General features: G+C 37.8%; 2 protein-coding genes across 2 annotated transcripts; both read right to left on the bottom strand.

Annotated features, from left to right (window-relative positions):
* Window positions 1-927, bottom strand: LOC103072619 (olfactory receptor-like protein OLF3). Its single transcript, XM_007466668.1, has one exon. It carries the CDS (start codon window positions 925-927, stop codon window positions 1-3), a length of 927 nt encoding a protein of 308 aa, XP_007466730.1.
* Window positions 928-16,443: 15,516 nt separating this feature from the next.
* Window positions 16,444-17,518, bottom strand: LOC103088137 (olfactory receptor-like protein OLF3). The gene is given in 2 exon segments (XM_082931387.1): window positions 16,444-16,978; window positions 16,981-17,518. Coding segments are annotated over 2 exon segments (951 nt in total). The 5' UTR covers window positions 17,486-17,518; the 3' UTR covers window positions 16,444-16,532.
* Between the last annotated feature and the right edge of the window lie 2,591 nt (window positions 17,519-20,109).

Genomic DNA, 20,109 nt, shown 5'->3' with positions numbered 1-20,109 from the left:
TTACCCTTTGTCACTAAGTTTCCCCAACACTCTTCTAAAGGCGCTCATCACTTCCTTGTCCCTCAAGCTGTAGATTAAGGGATGCAGCATTGGGGTCACCACAGCATAGAACAGGGTGACCATCTTCTGTTCTGCTGAGGAGCCAGCCATGGGTCTCAAGTATGTGAAGATGGCTGTTCCAAAGCACATGGAAACCACAATGAGGTGAGAGGCGCACGTCACAAATGCTTTGTGGCATCCCTGGGCAGAATGAATACACAGAATCGCAGCAACTATACGACCACAGAAGAATAGAACAAGAAAACAGGGAAGCATGATCACCAGAAATCCTGAGATGGCCACCATGACCTTGAAGGAGATGTCCACAGAGGTCAGCCTCAGCACAGCCAACATCTCACAGGCAAAGTGATGAACAACCTTATGGCACAGAGGTAGCTGAAAGATGATTGTCTGCATCAGTGAATTCATGAAACCAGCCACCAAGCAGCCAGCAGCCAGGCCCAGGCACAGCCCTCCGTGCATGATGACTGCATAGTGCAGTGGACGGCACACTGCCACACAGCGGTCATAAGCCATGGCTTCCAGCAAGAAGAACTCTGTGCTGCTCATTGCCAAGGAGATAAACAGCTGGAGCACCCAGCTGTAGAATGGGATGGACTTCTGGGCTGACAGGAAGTGAATGAGCATCTGGGGGACAGTGCTGTTGATATAACAGATGTCCACAAATGACAGGATACTGAGGAAAACGCACATGGGTGTGTTTAGCCTGCTGTCCAGTCTGATAAGGAGGATGATGAGGAAGTTCCCCAGCACAGTCATCAGATACATGGCCAGGAAAAGGACAAAGAGGGAGACCTGAGTCTCCCAGCAGCTGGACAGTCCCAGCAGAATGAACTCACTCATCCATGTCTGGTCTTCCCTGCCCATGAGCTTCTGAAGACCAAACCCAAGTTATAAATCAAAAAAAATAGATACGTAAGGTGCCAGAGGACCTTATAAGGTCACTCGGACCAAATAACCATCTAATATTAAGTGGTGTGGTTTTTCAAACTGTATGCCTCCTTCTGGGAAACAAGAGAACCCACTGACGTGGCTCAGATCCAAGAGGAAAACTCTGCTTCTTCCTTACGCAGGGAAGTTTTCATTAAAATGCTTATTTGAGTTAAAAAGATTAACTGTAAAACATGATTTTTTTTCTTTAAAGCCAACTCCTAACTATGGAGTTTGTTTACTTCCCTGTTAAGACACCGGTTTTTCCCTCCTTACCATCTCAAAATCCATACTGAATGGAACCTAATAGGTATGAACAGGGGTTTTTTTGTTTTGTTTTGTTTTTTGTTTTTTGTTTTTTTGCGGTACGCGGGCCTCTCACTGCTGTGGCCTCTCCCGCTGCGGAGCACAGGATCCGGACTCGCAGGCTCAGCGGACATGGCTCACGGGCCCAGCCGCTCCGCGGCATGTGGGATCCTCCCGGACCGGGGCACGAACCCGTGTCCCCTGCATCAGCAGGCGGACTCTCAACCACTGCGCCACCAGGGAAGCCCGAGGTTTTTTTTTTTTTTTAATTTACTTTTTTTACTTCTGGATTCTTTGACTATGAAAATGAGATACTAAATTTCCACCCTTTTAAAATCACAAATTTGGGGTTGTAAGTTAGAAGGTAGCAAATATAAAATCGTTTTTAGTAGCTAAATATTATCGAAAATTACATTTCAGAGTCAGTGAGATAAAAAATGAAGACCTGGGTGACCAGGCTCATTTTTGAAAAATCTTCACCTGTTTGTCTTTTACCTGGCTGAGAGAATAAGAGGAAAGAATCTGCAATATTGCATTTCTTTTCCCTTGAAAGAGCAGCAGATCATGGGGTCAACAGCAGAGTATGACTGTCAAGAAACACATCAAAGTCAAAGATGCATTAACTATCTTCCTTAGTAAATGCTAAGAGCTCGAAGAGTTGCCACACATGCTAGCCTATTAACTAAAAGATAAGGGAAAACTGGTTGCACATTCCCTCTGATTCTATTTGTATGTATTCTGGAGAGTGATTATTGTGATTTGGAGACTATATAATGTGATGGAAAAAATTAATTAGAATTAACTCAGTGAAATGACTGTTGATGATCTCTTTCCTTTAACCGTCCTTACTTTTATCTTTATCTGAAATATTTGACTGTCCCCCACCCCTTAGAAAACTCTTTTCTCATCCTTGTGCTATGTTCCCTCTACTGTGACTCACATGACCAGAAGGTAATACTATAGTCTGCTCAATACCAGCCCCAAACTTTCTAATCCTGCTGATATATTTCCGAAAGCTCAAGGGCTCTAGTATTCTCTCTGGAAGTCTTAGTAATTTTATTTGTACCTTACTTGTCAAATCTCAAGTGATTTCCAAAAACCTCAGGGACTGAACAAAGCCCACTCTAGATTTCCCACATACCCTGTCTCTCTAATTACTCTGTCCTTTAGGTAGAGAAAGTGAAACGCATGCACTGCTGTGACAAGGAGATATTATCTGTTTGCTGTCTGTGATCAGATAGTGCCACTGAATATAGGATGAAAATCATATTTTGTGTTGAGGGCATTCATGACAGTAAGGGCAGCTAACTGCAGATAAATAGGGTGCCAAAGGTGACTGGATTAGTCAGCAGAGAAGGGTCTATTGGCATTTGCATTTGATAATCTTTTATCTAGGAATGAATTAAGCTTGATAAACCATTCCTACTCTGAGAGATAATTTATGTAAATTACAAGAGAAGGCAATAAAAGTACAAAATGTTCCGTAATTCTTTAGAATTTACTCTAGAGCTTCAGATCAGCAAGCCACTTTGTAATATTTCTATCAAAGAAAGAGGAAACCTACCTTTTTATCCCCAATGAAAAGGGAAAAGTTGGAATATAAAATTATCACTGGTGAAGACCTCAGGTACAAAAGAGAGATAAGTGACTTCAAAGGGGAAAATCAGTGCCTGAGACCTGTCAGCGGAACCTGACAATGTACAGATGATATTTTAATAGATAATATTCCTAGGAAGGTGCATGAGGCAGTCTCTGATTCTGCTATAATACATGAAACAATTCATGTAACATGAGTTCACCAGGAGAGGGCTAAAAGAAAAAAAAAAAATACAGTGCAGGAGGTAGCTGATGATTATTTAAGGTATTCTCAGGTACCAAATAAGGAGACTTGACTGAAAAATCTGATGATACTATCTTGTGGTTTTGAGTTTTCACTTCTTAAAAACTAGTAATAGTTAAGGGCTTGACAAAGAAAATGTAGTAATCCCTGGTCTTGGATCAGTAATTCCGCTTAAAGGCTCAGCAAGATATTGTTTACAAATAGAAAACACTCATGGTTCGCATGACACGTTTCTGTACCATCTTCTTGTTTTCTAAAGTGCCTCTCCCCGGGAGTGAATGAACGACCTGCTTGGCCAATGAACTTGCATTTCCCAGTTCGACTGTCACTACTACAGCTGCTCCTCAGTACCCCTGGGATTGGTTTCAGGACTCCAGTGGATACCAAAATCCACAGATGCTCAAGTCCCTTATATAAAATGGCCTAGTATTTGCATATAACCTACACACATCCTCCTGTACACTTTAAATCATCTCTAGATTACTCATAATATCTAATTACAAAGTAAATGATAAGTAAATAGTTGCTAGCATTAAGCAAATTCAAGTTTTGCTTTTGTGAACTTTCTGGAAAATTTTTTAATATTTTCAATCCATGATCAGTGAATCCACGGATGTAGAACCTGTGGATCCAGAGGTCCAACTGCAGCTTATTCATCTGTCTAAAGGCAGCACAAATTCAAGTCTGTCCCAATTCGTTGGAGTGAGGGAAGAAGGGAGGATAATAGAAAAAGGATATGACATCAATAGGAAAAAGAATAATTTTTTAACCAAAAGTAAAATGTTTAAAACACTTTTGAAAATATGGTACGTAAATAAAAGTTAAAAACAGATTTTCAAAAATAAGGTGGAGGTGTTGTGACAATAATAGTAAGATAAACAGCATTCCTGAACCACCTCTCCTTCCAAGAACTGTGATTCAAGCTTCCTGAAGTTCTACATCAGAAGTGTTCTCAAAAGCGGCCACCTGGAAAGCTTGAGATTTCCCAACAATGTTAACTGGCTAAGTTGCTATCCCCACCCCATTCCCACTTCCTAATGCATACCTACAACTACACTGCTTGGAGCAACAGAAAGTTTAGAGCCAGTCATCGAGACGAAGTTACCTTCTGCCCATCACTGTTTAAGAATGAGCTGGTTAACACAAACCTGTTCTCAGGTCCAAATTTCCAGCAGTGGACAAGTGCTGGGGGGAGTGCAATGTGACACAGGGAACACGACCTGTAGTAAATAAGTTCAATGTTTCCTATGGATGCAGTAAAAGCCCTAGGCTAGGTGCTTCATTTCTCAGAGGTATTCGAGAGAAATTTCTCCCCAGTTTGGCTACCCAAACGTATTTTCTTAAAACCAATTGCAAAAATGGGACCTTAATCTCTGTAGTAACCAAACTCAACCCAGTTTTCACATGAGCCCAGAAAGAAGCTGTGTGTTAAGGAAATCCTTGCTTCTTGACTCATAATCCTAAGAACCCAATGGAGAGCCTCTGAGCATGACTGCCTTACCTCCAGGAAAAGAGGTCAGCATTGCCCAGGAAGAGCAGGGCTGGGCAAGAAGTGGGATTTTATTTTCCCTCAGAGATAAAATCTCTACAGGCCAGTTATGCTGTGCTTGTTAGGTTTCCATTGTTTTTTCACCTTCTCTGTATGGTGACTCTCTCACCTTAAACTGTCATCTGCTTTTAAAAGAATTTACAAGTGAGAATTCAGTTTTTCCTGAGCCAGAAACACAAGAGAAGAGAATCTGAATCCCCAGTTCCCCTGGAGACATTCTCCTGTCTTTGCTGAAGTTTCACTTTGAGGTAGTTAAAACTTGCCCATGACTTTCTGTCCATGTACTCATGATTGAGACTATCTGAGCCAAAGTGCCCAATTATTTATGGACTGTCAAGGGGATCTTTGGGCAATATCTCCTGTAACAAGGTTCTGAAATTGTACATAAGCTAGGATCATATATTATCTACACAACTTATGCAACTTTTTCATGGGACATATCTCCATTTTGTCTCACTATTGGGAGGTTCCTTTAAACTGGACATTGTCATTATGTATTTTTGTATCTAGATGTTTGCCCTCATTTTCTAAAAATACTACAAAAATTTACTACCCACTTAAAGGCATCTCAAATCTGATATCCATCCCATTGATGGACATTTAGGTGCTTTCTAATTTGTGGCTATTAAAAACAACACTGCTATGAACATTCACATAAACACACTCACACACACACACACACACTCACTCATCTTTTGTCCCAGACATGTACTGTACTCATTTCTGTTGCCTAGTAGTGGAATTGCTATATCACAGATTATGTGTGTGTCCAACTTTAGCTAATATAGTCAGTTCTGTCAAAACAGATGTTTCAATTATATTCCCACCAACTCTGTATGAGTATCCCTTTGCTCTAACCATTCTTTGTCCTTGGATTGTCTCTTTCATTTTAGCCATTCTGACGTGTACATAGTAGTGTCTCACTGTGATTATATTTTACATTTCTATGATGACTGATGAGGCTCTACATATTTTTAAGTATTTACTGACTATTTGGATATTCCACTTTCTGAGGTGTGTGTTCAATTTCTTGCCCATTTTCCTATTGGGTTATTTCTCTTTCTCTTATTGATTTTAGTTCTTTATATATTTTGAATATGAGTCACTTGTCATTTATATGTATCAAAAATATGTTCTCCCATCTGTTCATTCTCTTAATGGTGTCTCTGATGAAGAGATGTTCTTACTTTTAATGTAGTTCTATTCATCAATTGTTCTTCATATATAGTCACTGCATTTTGAGTCTTGAGTGAGAAATCTCTGTCTCTCCCAAATCATGAAGTTATTCTTCAATGCCATCTTCTGGGAGTTTTAATGTTTTACTTTTCACATCTAGATCAACAATATATCTGGAATTTATTTCTGTGCATGATATGACATGGGAACCTAGATTCATTTTTTTCTATGTGAATATCCACTTTTATTGAGAGACAATTCTTTCCTCACTATTCTCCTGTGTTACCACAAACCAAATTTTAATTTATATGTGTAGTTTTTTCTCTAGACTATTTTTTTATGATCCATTGGTCTACTTAGATCTATTATTATACTAGTACTGCATTGTCTTGATTACTGTAGCTTTATAATAAACCTTGTTTACATTAGTATAAATCCTCCAACTTGATTCTACATTTTCAAATTGTTTCGGCTCTTCATGGCTATTTGAATATTTAATCTGACTCTAGAATTAGCTTAAAGATTTCCAGGAAAAAGAAAAAAGAAAAAAAACTTTGTGAAATTTTAATTGGGATTTTACCTAAAAACCAATTTGGGGAGAAGTGACATTTCTATGCTATTCAGTATTCCAATCCATAAAAAAAAATATATTCTCCCATTTATTAATATCTTTCCTTTTCTCTATGTATATTTTTTCTGTGTGTTGTATATGTCTTATTAGATTTGTTCCCAGGTATGATGGTTTGAAGTGCTGTTTTAAATAGTAACTTTTAAATTACATAAAAATGTAACTGGCTTTTATATATTAAATATGTATATATGAAATTACTTTTGTGGATGAGTGGTGTTATTTCTTCCTTATATATTTGGTAGAATTCACTGGTGAAGCCACCTGGCCTGAAATGCTCTTTGTTAAAAAAAATTCTTAAATATGGATTCAAATTTCTTAGTATATAGGACTATTCTATTTCTTCATGTGTCCATTTTGGTCAGGTTTATCTTTCCTGGGAATTTATCTCTTTCATCTAACTTTTCAAATTTATTGGTCCAAATTTGTTAATATCTTCTTATATATTTTAATGTATATAGAACCTGTGGCAATGTCTCTTTTCTTTCCTAATATTGCCTATTTCTTCCATTTCTCTTTGTCTTCTTTTATTAGTCTTGGAAATGGAAAACAGTTCACTATACACTATCTTTAATATCACTTGATGCAAGGAGAACAAAGATGGGGTAGTCCCACCCCTTACAAAATACCATTTAATAGGTACAGGGAGAAGACAAATATTTCCTCTTTCAAGCAGTTAAATCTGGAAACTATAAAAGAAATCAAACATCATGAAAATTTTCCTAAGATATAGGTGAAGAGAACAGAAGTATCCACCACCCAAAAACATAAAACTCACAGTGTCTGTAATCCAGTAAAAACTTTTTCCAAGCATACAAAGAGGCAGAAGAGTTTCCAGGCCACAGCCCAAGGAGAGGGAATGCAAACAAGCCATAATGAGGAGAAAAATCAACGAATAAAAATTATGCAGTAACAACAGAGGTGATAAAATTAGAATACAAACACATTAAGATAGCCATTATAAATACACTTCACATTTCAAGAAGACAGAGAAAACACTAAGCATGATGAGGAAAGAAACCAAAGATATAAAAATACCCAATTCAAACTATAAGGTAATGAAAAATATGATACCTAAAATGAAAATTACACTGGATAAAATCAATAGCAGATTAGACACTGCAGAGGAAGAGATCTGAGAACTTGCAGACATAGCAATAGAAACTATCCAAAATGAAATAGAGAAAAAAAGACTGAAAAAAATTGAACGGTGCTTCAATAAGCTGTGAGAAATATCAAACATGAAATCAGAGTCCCAGAAGTAAAAAGGAGTACTGGGGTATAGGGGAAGACATAACCAATATTTTTAAAATATTAAACTCAAATATCCAAATATAATGAAGAGAAAGAACCTACACATTCAAGTAGCTCAGCAAACCTCAAGCATTTTTTTAAAATGAAGAAAAACATTACAAAGTGCTACATTATCAAAGTGCTGAAAAGCAATAAGAACAAAATTATGAAAGCAGTTGTATAAAAAAATGCATTACATACAGAGAAAAAAAAATATTAACAGAAAAACTGAAAGAAAAAAAATGCCAACCTACAATTCTATGCCCAGAGAAAATGTCTTTTAAAAATAAAAGAGAAATAAAGATACTTTCAGTTATTGATAAAAGTATTCATAGTCAACAGACAAAATATTACAAGCAAAGTTAAGGACATGCACCTAAAGAAAAAATAAAGATGAGCATAGAAATCAATGGAATAGAAAAGAGAGAAACAGAAAAAAAATCAAGATGATTCTTTGAAAGCATCAATAAAATTGATGAACTTCTATCAAGAATGATCAAGAAAGAGACAAGACACAAATTATCAATATAAAAAATGAAAGGGGTGACATCACTACCGATCCTACAGACATCAAAAGAATAAAAACAAACCCTTATGAATATAGTCTATGTTAACACATTTGACTACTCAGACGAAATGGAAAAATTTTTAATTTCTTTCACAAGTTTTGTGCTGCCAAACTCGTAAAAGAAGAAACAGATAATGTGAATAGTCCTATATCTAAACAACAGACCAAATGGCTTTACTGGTGAATTAAACCAAACATTTCAGGAAGAAGTATTACAAAATCTATCAAACTCTTCTAGAAACCTTCAGCAGAAGTAACTTTGCTCCTTTAATTAATTCTTTAAATATTACCCTGATATCTAAACCAAACAAAAACATTGCAAATAAAAAAAAACTACAGACCAAAATCACTCATCATCATACACACAAAAATAGTTTTAAAATATTAGTAAATTGAATCCAGCTTATAATAAATATGTTATTTCCAAGTTGAGTTTATCCCAGGAATGCAAAGTTAGTAAAACTTTCAATTGGTCAATATTCTTCAAAAGTGTCAAGGCATGAAAGACAAGGAAAGACAAGCTGTTACAGAATAAGGAGATTAAAGAGAAATAATAAGCAAATGTAATGTGGGATCCTGGATAGTGTTCTAAATTTTAAAAAGTAAATAATTAGTGAGAAAACTGATAAAATTAGACCAAGCACTATAATTTAGCTAAAAATGAAATAATATTAATTACACCAATGTTACATTCCTGGTTTTGTTATTTGTACTATGGTCATGTAAGATGTTAACTTTACGGTAAGCTTTCTGTACTATATTTTCAAACTTTCCTTAAGTCTAAAACTAGTTCAAAATAAAATTGTTTTTAAAAAACCTAAAAAATGTGATTTACCAGATCAAGAGTCTACAGAGATTACCTATATATGATAATATATATCTACTGAGATATATATATGATATATATGATATCTACTGAGATATATATATGATGTATATGATATCTATTGAGATATATATATGATATCTATATATGATATATCTCAATAGACACGAGAAAAATTGTTTGACAAAATTCAATATCCATTAATTATAAAAACTAAGGAATCTAGAGATAGAAGAGAAAGTCCTCAGTCTGAAAAAGGACATTAACAAAGTTCTAATAGTCAACATCATTCTTAATGGTGAATGACTGAATGATTCCCCTCTAAGATCCAGAAAAATGAAGCAGATTTACTCTCAACACCCCTATTCAACACTGTATTAGAGGTTCTAGTCACTGCAATAAAGAAAGCAAAAGAAATAAAAGGAGAATCTACCAATAACAAAAAAAAGGAAATCTAATAAGGGGTTTTAACAATGACAAAGGATTCACATCAGTATGAAATAATAAATTTTATTTCTATATTCTAGCAATGAATAAAGTGGAAACTGAAATTATAATAGAGTATCGTGTAAAGTACATTAAAAATCACGGAATACTAGAAAAAGAGCTAATGAAACGTGTAAGATTTTTAACATGGAAACTACAAACAAATTGATCAGAGACATAAAAGAAGACCTAAATAAATGGAAAGAAATACCATGTTCACAAATTGTAGGATTCAATATTGCTGAGCTGACAGCTCTCCCCTACTATTTGACTTATAAATTTGATGCAATCCTAATCAAATTTCCATCAGGCTTTTTTGAAACATTTGACAATCTGATTCTAAAATGTATGTGGAAAACAAGGAACCTAGAATACAGACTAAGTAATTTTGAAAATGTAGAACAAATTTGGAGTGACACTCTCTGATTTAAAGACTTACTATTAAGCTACAGTAGTCAATACAATCTAACATTGCTTTATCAGTAGAGGCATGGATCAATGGAACAGACAAAAGAAGTTTCCCTTTCTAGCCAAGATACAGAAACAGGGCTTGAACTTACCCTCCCATCAGAAAGAACTATAGATCAGGACAAAATATATTAAACTACAATTTTCATGGCATTGGACATCAGGCAATGAAGGACAATGATCCACGGGATATGGTGAAAAAATACCACGTTGGGCTTCCCTGGTGGCGCAGTGGTTGAGAGTCCGCCTGCCGATGCAGGGGACACGGGTTCGTGCCCCAGTCCGGGAAGATCCCACATGCCGCGGAGTGACTGAGCCCGTAAGCCATGGTCACTGAGCCTGTGCGTCCAGAGCCTGTGCTCCGCAACGGGAGAGGCCACAACAGTGAGAGGCCCGCGTACAGCAAAGAAAAAAAAAATACCACGTTAACACTAATCAAAGGAAAGCTAGAGTTTCTATAGTAATATCACTCAAAGTAGATTTCAGAGCAAAGAACACTACCAGGGATAAAGAAAAGCATTTCATAATAGCAGTAAAAGATTCATCAAGAATACAGAACAATTTTAAATACTGAGGCACTTAATAACAGAGCCTCAAAACACATGAAGCAAAAACTGATAGAAACGCAAGGAGAAACAGGCAAATTCACAATTAGAGTTAGAGATTTCAATACTTCTCAATAATTGACAGAACAAGTAGAAAGAAGCGAATAATAAGGAAATGGTAAGGAAATAGAAAACTTCAACAGCACTATCAACGGTGGACTAATGAACATTGATAGAATACTCCAATCAACAATTACAGAAAAGTATGTATGCAACATTTACAAAGATTGAACATATGACTGGTGATAAAATCAGTTTCCCTTAAGCAAAACAATTCAAGTAAAAAATATGTTAATGGGCTTCCCTGGTGGCACAGTGGTTGGGAGTCCGCCTGCCGATGCAGGGGACAGGGGTTCGTGCCCCGGCCTGGAAAGATCCTACATGCCACGGAGTGGCTGGGCCCGTGAGCTGTGGCCACTGAGCCTGCACATCCAGAGCCTGTGCTCCACAATGGGAGAGGCCACAACAGTGAGAGGCCCGCTTACCACAAAAATAAAAAAATATATATATATATATATATATATATATATATATATATATAACGTTAACGCCTCATAACCCTAACAGAGGGCTTGATTGAGGAAGGGCCACACCACCCAGGGTAAGCCAACCTGGACCCATCTCTGAGTTTTTTCCGCTGGAGTTAGCAGACACGTCAGGATTTTGTCTCTGACATCATGTTGTATATCTGGGGCCTCCAAGGGTCACTTTTTCCACCTCATAGAGGAAATCGATGAATGACAGAAAAGAACAAGCTCCACAGACAGAAGCAAAGCCAAGAGGCAGGAAATAAGAAAAAATTTAAAAAGACAAACTTCAAAAAAAATTTTTAGACTCTAGATTCAGTTATTCATGATACCATTCATGATATTCATTACTATATTCCACAGTTAAGGTATTTAATTTATTTAATTTTTAGTTTTGCTTATCCAGTTTGTTTTGGGTCTTATCACTTGAAACTCTAACGGTCCTAACTATAATGGTAACACTATGGCTCTGTGGGTTTTTCACATCTTCAACTGAACGCTGATCCACACACAGCAGACTTAAAGTGCCAAAACTCCCTGTGGTATCCCAAAAGGGGTGTCCTTGTCGAGATTCAGGATGCCTTCGGATTCAGACAAGCCAAGGCTGAACTGAATCTAGGCTGTATGTGTTGATTACTAGCTGTCTGAGCTTGCGTGAGTTACATATACTTGAGACTCATATTTCATCCCCAATGTGGATAATATCTGTATTTTAAGGAAAGGCATTAATATAAGCTTATAGAAGTTAGGAGACCTTTAAAGTTTAAAATTCGAAAATGTAGCACAGAGCTAGCTAATATTACTCTGCTCTTTCAGATTTTTATAAATCTGACTTAAATCCTGTATTTATATAACTGATGGGAATTCTAATACCCCCTCTAAAAGTTTCTAGACTTCTTGGCTCCCAAAAAGTGAATAAGCATCTGTGAAACAGAACTACTTTGTAACAGAACCCCGCAAAGCAACAGTCATTAAATAAAAAATATATAGAACAGGTGATCAAGTGTCTGGACTGCTCGTAGGGGCTTGATGAGGAATTATCACAGCACTGCCACCAGGTACTTGGCCAGAAGCTGAACAGGGTCTCCAGTGGCTCAGGTCCCACAGCAGCGTGAATTCACTCAACTTTCAGTTGTCCATACCTTTGTGGCTGTAAAGGCCAAAAACAGGGGTAGAAACCAACTGGGCAGAAGGATTTGCTTAGATAGAGAAGGTCAAGGTAGTCAAGGCCCAGGGTTATAGACTAAGATAGGTAAAAAACAGATGAAGCAGACATCAAGCCTATAATGAATTAACTCTAGGACTATATGTCTTCTGACCTCTGTGATTATGATTCACTTGTGAATATTGGTGCCCAAACAAGGAATAGTTCTCTACAGATGGAGCAGTTTGTCTCAGTCTTTTATTCATCATCATCCCTCAAAGAAAACTTTTTAGACATCTTTTTCTTAATCACCCACCCCATGAAAATTTAATACCTTAGATATTCTGTATATCTGTTTATATGGTCCCTTTGAAGGACCATAAGCCATTGCAATATCTAAGATATTTTTGCCCCCCCTCCATGAAGACCAATTTTCACCGCTTTGGGGATGATACCTCCTACAATGAGAATGCATGAGACAGAATTTGTTCTTTGTTGCCAAAAATTAGAGGTCTGTTTTCTAGACACTATTCTGGCGTCTACTCTTCTGTCAGACCCCTTAGATTGTTTCAGATGGACTAGTGAGTTGGTCTAAAATGTTTGCCTGAGGGTCAGGGAGGACAGGAGGTGGGGGAAAATTGGTAGAATACTCTATGAGAAATAAAGATAATAGCAAACAATTATCAAGTGCTTTTTGTGTGTCAGCCATTTTACTAACTGCTTTACATATATTTCACTCAATACTCTCTAATTTCTCATGAGGAGCTTATTATTCTTTGTAAGTTATGAAAAAGAGATCTGATTCTTAGAGAGGTTTTATAACTTGTCCAGGATCGCACTTCTGGTTTTGTTATCCTGCTATACTTTGATGAGGAAGATGTAGAAGGCTCAAAGAAGTCAGGAAATAATATGCATACACTGGTGAGATATTTTCCATGAGATGGGAAAAAAATCTCATGATACTGAGGATCAGATTTCACTGAGAGTAGCCTAGCCCAAATTTGGAACTAGAAGGACAACCAAACCACATCAGTCTGACTTGGTTGTGTATATTTTATAGGACCTATATTTTATACACTAGGCTTAGGTCTCAAAATCCTGAATTTTAGTGGGATGAACAGGGGAGAACCTGATGGTCCCAGACATCATGATAAGGGACAGTACAGAGTGAAGCTTCAGCTTGTATGTAAGGGAATGTGTCCCCAAAAGACCTGTCACTGTGGTTAAATGCTGCTAGGGCTAAGAAGTAATACAAATCATCCAATTAATATTCAGCAGGTATCTAAGAATTATGCTCAGTGTGTGATTCATGTCCTCCATTCACCCATTAGTATGGAGTCCTTAGATCTTGGGTAAATGGACCTAAATGACTATGAGAAATGAGATGCTTTCTGAAATGCAAACTGAAGTGAGAACCACCTCATTTTCTCTTAGAAGCCTTCACCATTGTAACAGTCTACATGCAGAAAAGAATCCCTCTTCCTCTGAATATCAGGACTCTTTATAAATCCTTTCTTCCTTTGAGTATCAGGGCTCTTTATGCGCATACCTCGTGTTGTAATTTTGCACTTTTGTTCTATTTCCCCTATAATGGTGTAGCAAACTATTGCCCAAAGGCCAAATTTGGCCTGCCATTTGTTTTTGCATGGCCCACAAGAAAAGAATTTTTTTATATTTTTAAATCGTTGAAAAAATAAAAAGGGGAATATTTTATGATGTAAAAATTATATAAAATTCAAATTTAAAATTTCAGTGTCCATATATTTAGATTTATTGCTACCAGCCACATTCATTCTTTTTTTATGTGTTATCTATGGCTATTTTAGTGCTGTCATGGCAGAGCTGAATAGCTATGATGTAGAATGTATGGCCCACAGAGTCTAAAATATTTTCTATCTGTCCTAATACAGAAACAGTTTCCCAACCCCTGCCCTAGAAGACTGTAAATTTCTTGAGGTAGCGGCCATATCTGAACACAACTTTGATAGCCCACAATGCCAAAAGCACTGTCTACAACAAAGTCAATGCCTACAAAATGATCAACTGTAACTTTGTTTTAGAGAAGGCTGAGAATAAAGATAAAGTTGGTCAAATTAGAGGAAAAATATGACCTTTGTGACCTTGTAATTGAAGATACTGAGATGAAATTCAGAGATACTTTAGGCTCAGTGATGTCCACAGGTAAAAGGGGCACATTAGTCTATACCCATGTGGACTATTAACCTTCGCCATTCTTGGACTTCCCTGGTGGCGGAGTGGTTAAGAATCCGCCTGCTAATGCAGGGGACACGGGTTCGAGCCCTGGTCAGGGAAGATCTCATATGCTGCGGAGCAATTAAGCCCGTGTACCACAACTACTGAGCCTACGCTCTAGAGCCCACAAGCCACAACTAATGAGCCCATGTGCCACTACTACTGAGGCCACGTGCCACAACTACTGAAGCCCCCATGCCCTAGAGCCCATGCGCCACAACTACTGAGCCCATGTGCTGCAACTACTGAAGCCCATGTGCCTAGAGCCCGTGCTCCGCAAAAAGAGAAGCCACTGCAATAAGAAGGCTGCGCACCGCAACAAAGAGTAGCCCCTGCTCACCACAACTAGAGAAAACCCAGGTGCAGCAAAGAAGACCCAACACAGCTAAAAAACAAAAACAAAAAACCTGCACCATTCTCAAATCTCACTCCTGTATCTCTTCCTCCTTCCCCTGTACTCTCAGCCATGGGTACTCCATCTTATTTCACAGAGAAAATAGGTGCCGGTGGAAACCCTTCAACTTCTGATCACCAACGCCCAAACACAAATCAACCAAAAGCCAATCAACTGACTTAATAATGAGACCAAAAACAAAAGAAGAGTCCCTCTTTTATACTCCTTGAAGAGAGTGAGCGGACCCACCATTACCATAGTTTTTGTCTCCTTCGCTTACCTATCCCTTGTGTAATCATTTCTTTCCCCTCTTTTACCTTATTTAGGTTTATCCTCAGAGACAAGGTACACTCACAGACAATGCCAGCTCACAAGATTTACAGAGATTAAGTAGGGTTTTGGTGTGTGTGTGTGTGTGTGTGTGTGTGTGTGTGTGTGTGTGTGTGTGTGTGTGAGATGGGGAGGGGAATACAAGAAGGCCTTTAATGTGGAGACTTGAGAATAACATCTGCAGAGCAGACTGACCTACCCTGATAACACAAAATCAAAGCTGTATTATCTTTCACTGGCTTCTCCAAGAAAACTGCTTTTCTTAGATTAACTATGTCTTAACATTGTATTCATTTATTTCCTTGTTTATTTGCTTATTTTTTCCCCAAGGTATCAGAGAAAAGAAAGTTTGCTGAATTTTCAGAAATTACAATTTTACCTTTTGAATGGTACCCAATATACAGGCAATAGTTTTCTTATTAAATTATTCATATGCTAATTAGCAGTAACTGAATCTCATATTTTTCTTAAATAATGTCATTGTGTACAAACAACCCTTGATTATATCCTTAACATGGTAAAATATGAATTTGGTCAATGTTTCTCCTCTCATTTATTTCCATTACTCAGACAGAGTCTGTATATCCATATGCAGTAGGTCATGCACAAAAACAGTTTAATCAGCGTTGATAGCAGCGCCCTCCTTAGGATAGTGCCTCACACAATTAACGAACATGACTATATATGCCACAAAATATTTTAAGTGAGTGTTCAAATAAGAAAATGCATTTTGTTCCCAATAGAAATACAATAACCTCTTTAAAATGTGGCTGAATAAAAATCAGTGTTCCAAGGTAAGATCCAAGAATGGGTCAATGATTACAATAATTTTTCATGCTGCTATCAAAAACAATAAATGATATTTTCCTCAAATACTCTGAGGCCATATGAATGGATACTGAGTGGTTAACAGTGGGAAGTTCTATTACAGCAGGGCTTAATTTGTCTCAACATGCTGCTGTGACATAAAAACACCCTTACATCCCACACCCCAACCCAATCACTCAGCCTCCTACCCGGTATCACAAGCACACGTTTTGTCATCTCCTTCCTGGTTGCCAGGGCAATGCAGTTACAATGCTTCATATCTGAGTTGGGTGGGAAAGCATACAAGCAAAGCTCTCTTCTCTAAGTGATGCTCATGATTCATCAAGTTGCCAGATTTGACGTTAATCCGGATAATTGCCCTAGTATTTTCTGAAAGGCCTCCTTCACCTCCTTACTCCTCAGACTGTAAATCATGGGGTTCAGCATGGGTGTCAAAATGGCATAGAAGAGAGAGATCAACTTCTCCTGAAGGATAGAAGGGCTGGAGCGTGGTTGGATGTAAGTGAAAATGGCCATGCCATAGCACAGGACAACCACTGCGAGGTGAGAGGCACAGGTGTGGAAGGCTTCCTTTCGCCCCTCTGTGGACTGGATCCTTAGGGTGGTGGAGATGATCTGGATGTAGGACAAGAGAACCGAGCAGAAAGGTGTCATCAGCAGAACAATACTAGAAACCATGATTGCGATCTCATTGGAGGAGGTGTCCACACAGGCCAGCCTGACCACAGCTAGGAGTTCGCAGGATATGTGATCAATATACTTGTTGTGCACATGGGCAACTGAAAGGTGATGGTGGGCTGCATGAGAGAGTTGACAGAGGCACTGACCCAGGATGTGATCGCCAACCTAATACAGAGCCCTCCATGCATGATGACCAAGTATCTCAGCGGGTCACACACAGCCACATAGTGGTCATAGGCCATCACTGCCAGTAGAACAAACTCAATCCCACCCAGGCCCAGGGAGGAAAATAACTGGGCTGCACAGCTCACATTTGGGATTCCTTTATGTTCTGTGAGAAAATGCACTAGCATCTGAGGGACAATGCTTGTGGCATAAGACACATTAACAAGGGAGAGGTTGGTGAGAAAGAAATACATGGGAGTGTGGAGTCGGCTGTCCAGTCTGATCAGAAGAATAATGAGGAAGTTCCCCGGCACTGTCACCAGGTACATAACCAAGAACAGGACAGAGAGAGCAACCCGAGTGTCCCAGTCACTGGACAGGCCAAAGAGAATGAATTCTCTCACCAAAGTATGGTTATCTGCTCCCATTTAAAAATGTGAGGATTATTAATCTGCAGAGACAGACAAGAAATAACAGGATCTACTGAATCACAGAACCATAAAAATAACTTTTATCAATACAAACTATATACAATTGGCCACCCTTAGTCAGATGTTTCACATCACTCTCGGGCCAAGATGACAGGCTTCATCCTGATATGCACTGTATCCGTTCTGCATCAGAGAACAGGACAGCACCCTCGTAAGGACTTGGTGTTGCCCCCGGGAGGCCCAGTTAAAGCCTGAAGATGATGCATTACAATTTTAGGAGCTGCACATCTTTACCAACCTGCCTACGTTTCTAGGGCAAGGAAGGATGGTAGATAACAATGGCAGGTAAATTGATAAACAGTGAAGAAAAGCTTGGTGGGAAAGTTACAAAAACTACCTTAAATATGTCAACTAGATCCATTACAATGACATGTATAAATCTATTATAAAAAGAAATATTGAAAAGAGGCAGGGGCTTGTGAAAAGATCTGGAATGAGAGAATCTAGGTTTGAAAACTGATTTTATTTACCAGCTATGTGATGTGGGTTTAGTGACAAACTTTTCCATATGAAACAGATAATATTATACAACTCACAAGTACATTTAAGCTCACATGTAGGTAATTCATGGAGAAAGTACTCTGTGAACTATTACTTGTAGCAGTACTGTAGTAGTAGGGGTATTAGTAGTCATATGATCTCTGCCTTGGCGTAAATAAAGTAGCAAACATGATTTTCTCATGCAACCCCCCCCCCCCGCCAACAATTCAGTCATAAATAATATTGGAGGCAATTTTTTTTTTTCCCTAGATCCTTCTGTTTTTTTTTTTTTTTTTTTTAACTTTTTTTTTGGGGTATAATTGCTTTACAATGGTGTGTTAGTTTCTGCTTTATAACAGAGTGAGTCAGTTATACATATATATATGTTCCCATATCTCTTCCCTCTTTTAATAGAACTGAGGGCTTAGGAATAGCTGGGTCACTTTGAGGACCTGGGGGCCATTTGTCTTTCTGATAGCCTTGGGTCTCTTTAGCCTCAGTGAGATACAGTGGGGTAGATGACTGTAATTGTACCTTGTTCTTTTCATTTTTCTCCTTTCAACTTGCTGCTGTTAAACATCTACCCTTTTATATGGGCTCAAAATGAAGGAAATGAGAGTGTGAATGCTTGACTGTTTATTTACAAAAGAGAAAGGGAAGCGAATGTTTAAATACCTTTTTTTTTTTTTTTTTGCTGTATGCGGGCTTTCAAAAAAAAAAGAACAGTCTTAGGTTAAAATTAATCAGGTAGCATATCAATGGAAGATATTTCAGCTATTTTAATAAAACACTTTGCTGTAAAACATAGTATAATTCTACAGATAATATATTTTAGAAGTAAGACAGGACAAGATTGTGGATTGTGTGGGAATTCTTCTGCTCAGGATGAACTTAATTCTGTATACATTTAGACATCATAGATCTGTTTGTGCATGAAAGTGATGTGAAGAAATTTGTTTTGCACGATTAACCTGGAGGCAGTGTGTAGGATGTGTGGAGTGGGTAGAGCTTACATCAGGGAAATTTACCAGGAAGCCATTACGCTTCATAAAGTGGGACTGATGAGGGCAAACGTAAGTGTGAATGAACACTAAATGAAAGATGGAAGATATGTAATTAAAACAAAGATTTATTTATTTATTTGAGGCTTAAATAAATGAGGATTTATTCTATGGAGTGGTGAGGAAGAAGAAAAGAATCACTCATGATGTTGGAAGAGTGGGAGAACTTTTAGTTCCATTGCCAGACATGAAGAAATCAGGAAGGAATACAGCACGTGGGGAGATGAATGGAGATGTTCGTGAGATATTTATGAAATATTTTTTAAATTGTTGGGAAGAGCATCTGGAGCTTTGGAGGGAAGTCTAGAAGATAAATGTAGACTTGAGGGTGAGCTACATATAGTTGATAATATTACTGTAGTCAGAAATCAAAAACCCTTCAAGAAAAGAAAACTACTCTAGAAAGAAGAGTATTAACTGTGAGCAAGAAACTTACAAAGTTCTCACTGTACCGGGGTAGGAGAATTTAGGAAAATTACCCAAGAATGCAGATGAGGAATAACAGATTGGAGGAAAATCCGATCAGAAGTGAATGATAGAGTTGAGAGTTGGAAGGAGGAATTAGTTAACACTATTAAAAGTTAGCAATGAAAATGAAATGAACGTTTCTGAGTTTGATGCCTAGAAGACCATGAGTGACCTTTAAGAGTACAGTTTCTATGGATTAGTGAAGGTGAAAACTGCACTTCCATGGCTTAAATGAAGAATGTTTTGAGGAAATAAACCCAGCAAGTGGATACCAATCATTTGAGAACTCTGATGTGAAAGAAATAAATTAATTAGAGTGAAAAATAGCAAAGATTCCTCTCTCCATGGTGAGAGGCATGTATATTTTTTATAATGAGGGAAAAGGAGTCCATCAGAAGCAGGAGAAACCCCAGGATGACAAACAGACTAAATGAAGAAATAAGATCCTGAAAGAGAGAGAGAGCATGGAATCAAAGGTTAGATCAATTATCATCACCAAATAACAGGTACCTGCCCTAATTCAGTCATTAGTATAGGAATGTTGGCTCTTCA

The sequence above is a fragment of the Lipotes vexillifer genome, unplaced genomic scaffold, assembly GCF_000442215.2.
Source record: "Lipotes vexillifer unplaced genomic scaffold, Lipotes_vexillifer_v1.1 scaffold71, whole genome shotgun sequence".
Classification (NCBI taxonomy): domain Eukaryota; kingdom Metazoa; phylum Chordata; class Mammalia; order Artiodactyla; family Lipotidae; genus Lipotes; species Lipotes vexillifer.
Note: the sequence above shows the minus strand (reverse complement) of the source record. Positions and strands in the feature narration are given on the sequence as shown.

What these genes read in the sequence shown, in the direction of transcription:
- LOC103072619 (XM_007466668.1), bottom strand. Translation starts at nt 927, where the DNA reads ATGGGCAGGGAAGACCAGACATGGATGAGTGAGTTCATTCTGCTGGGA.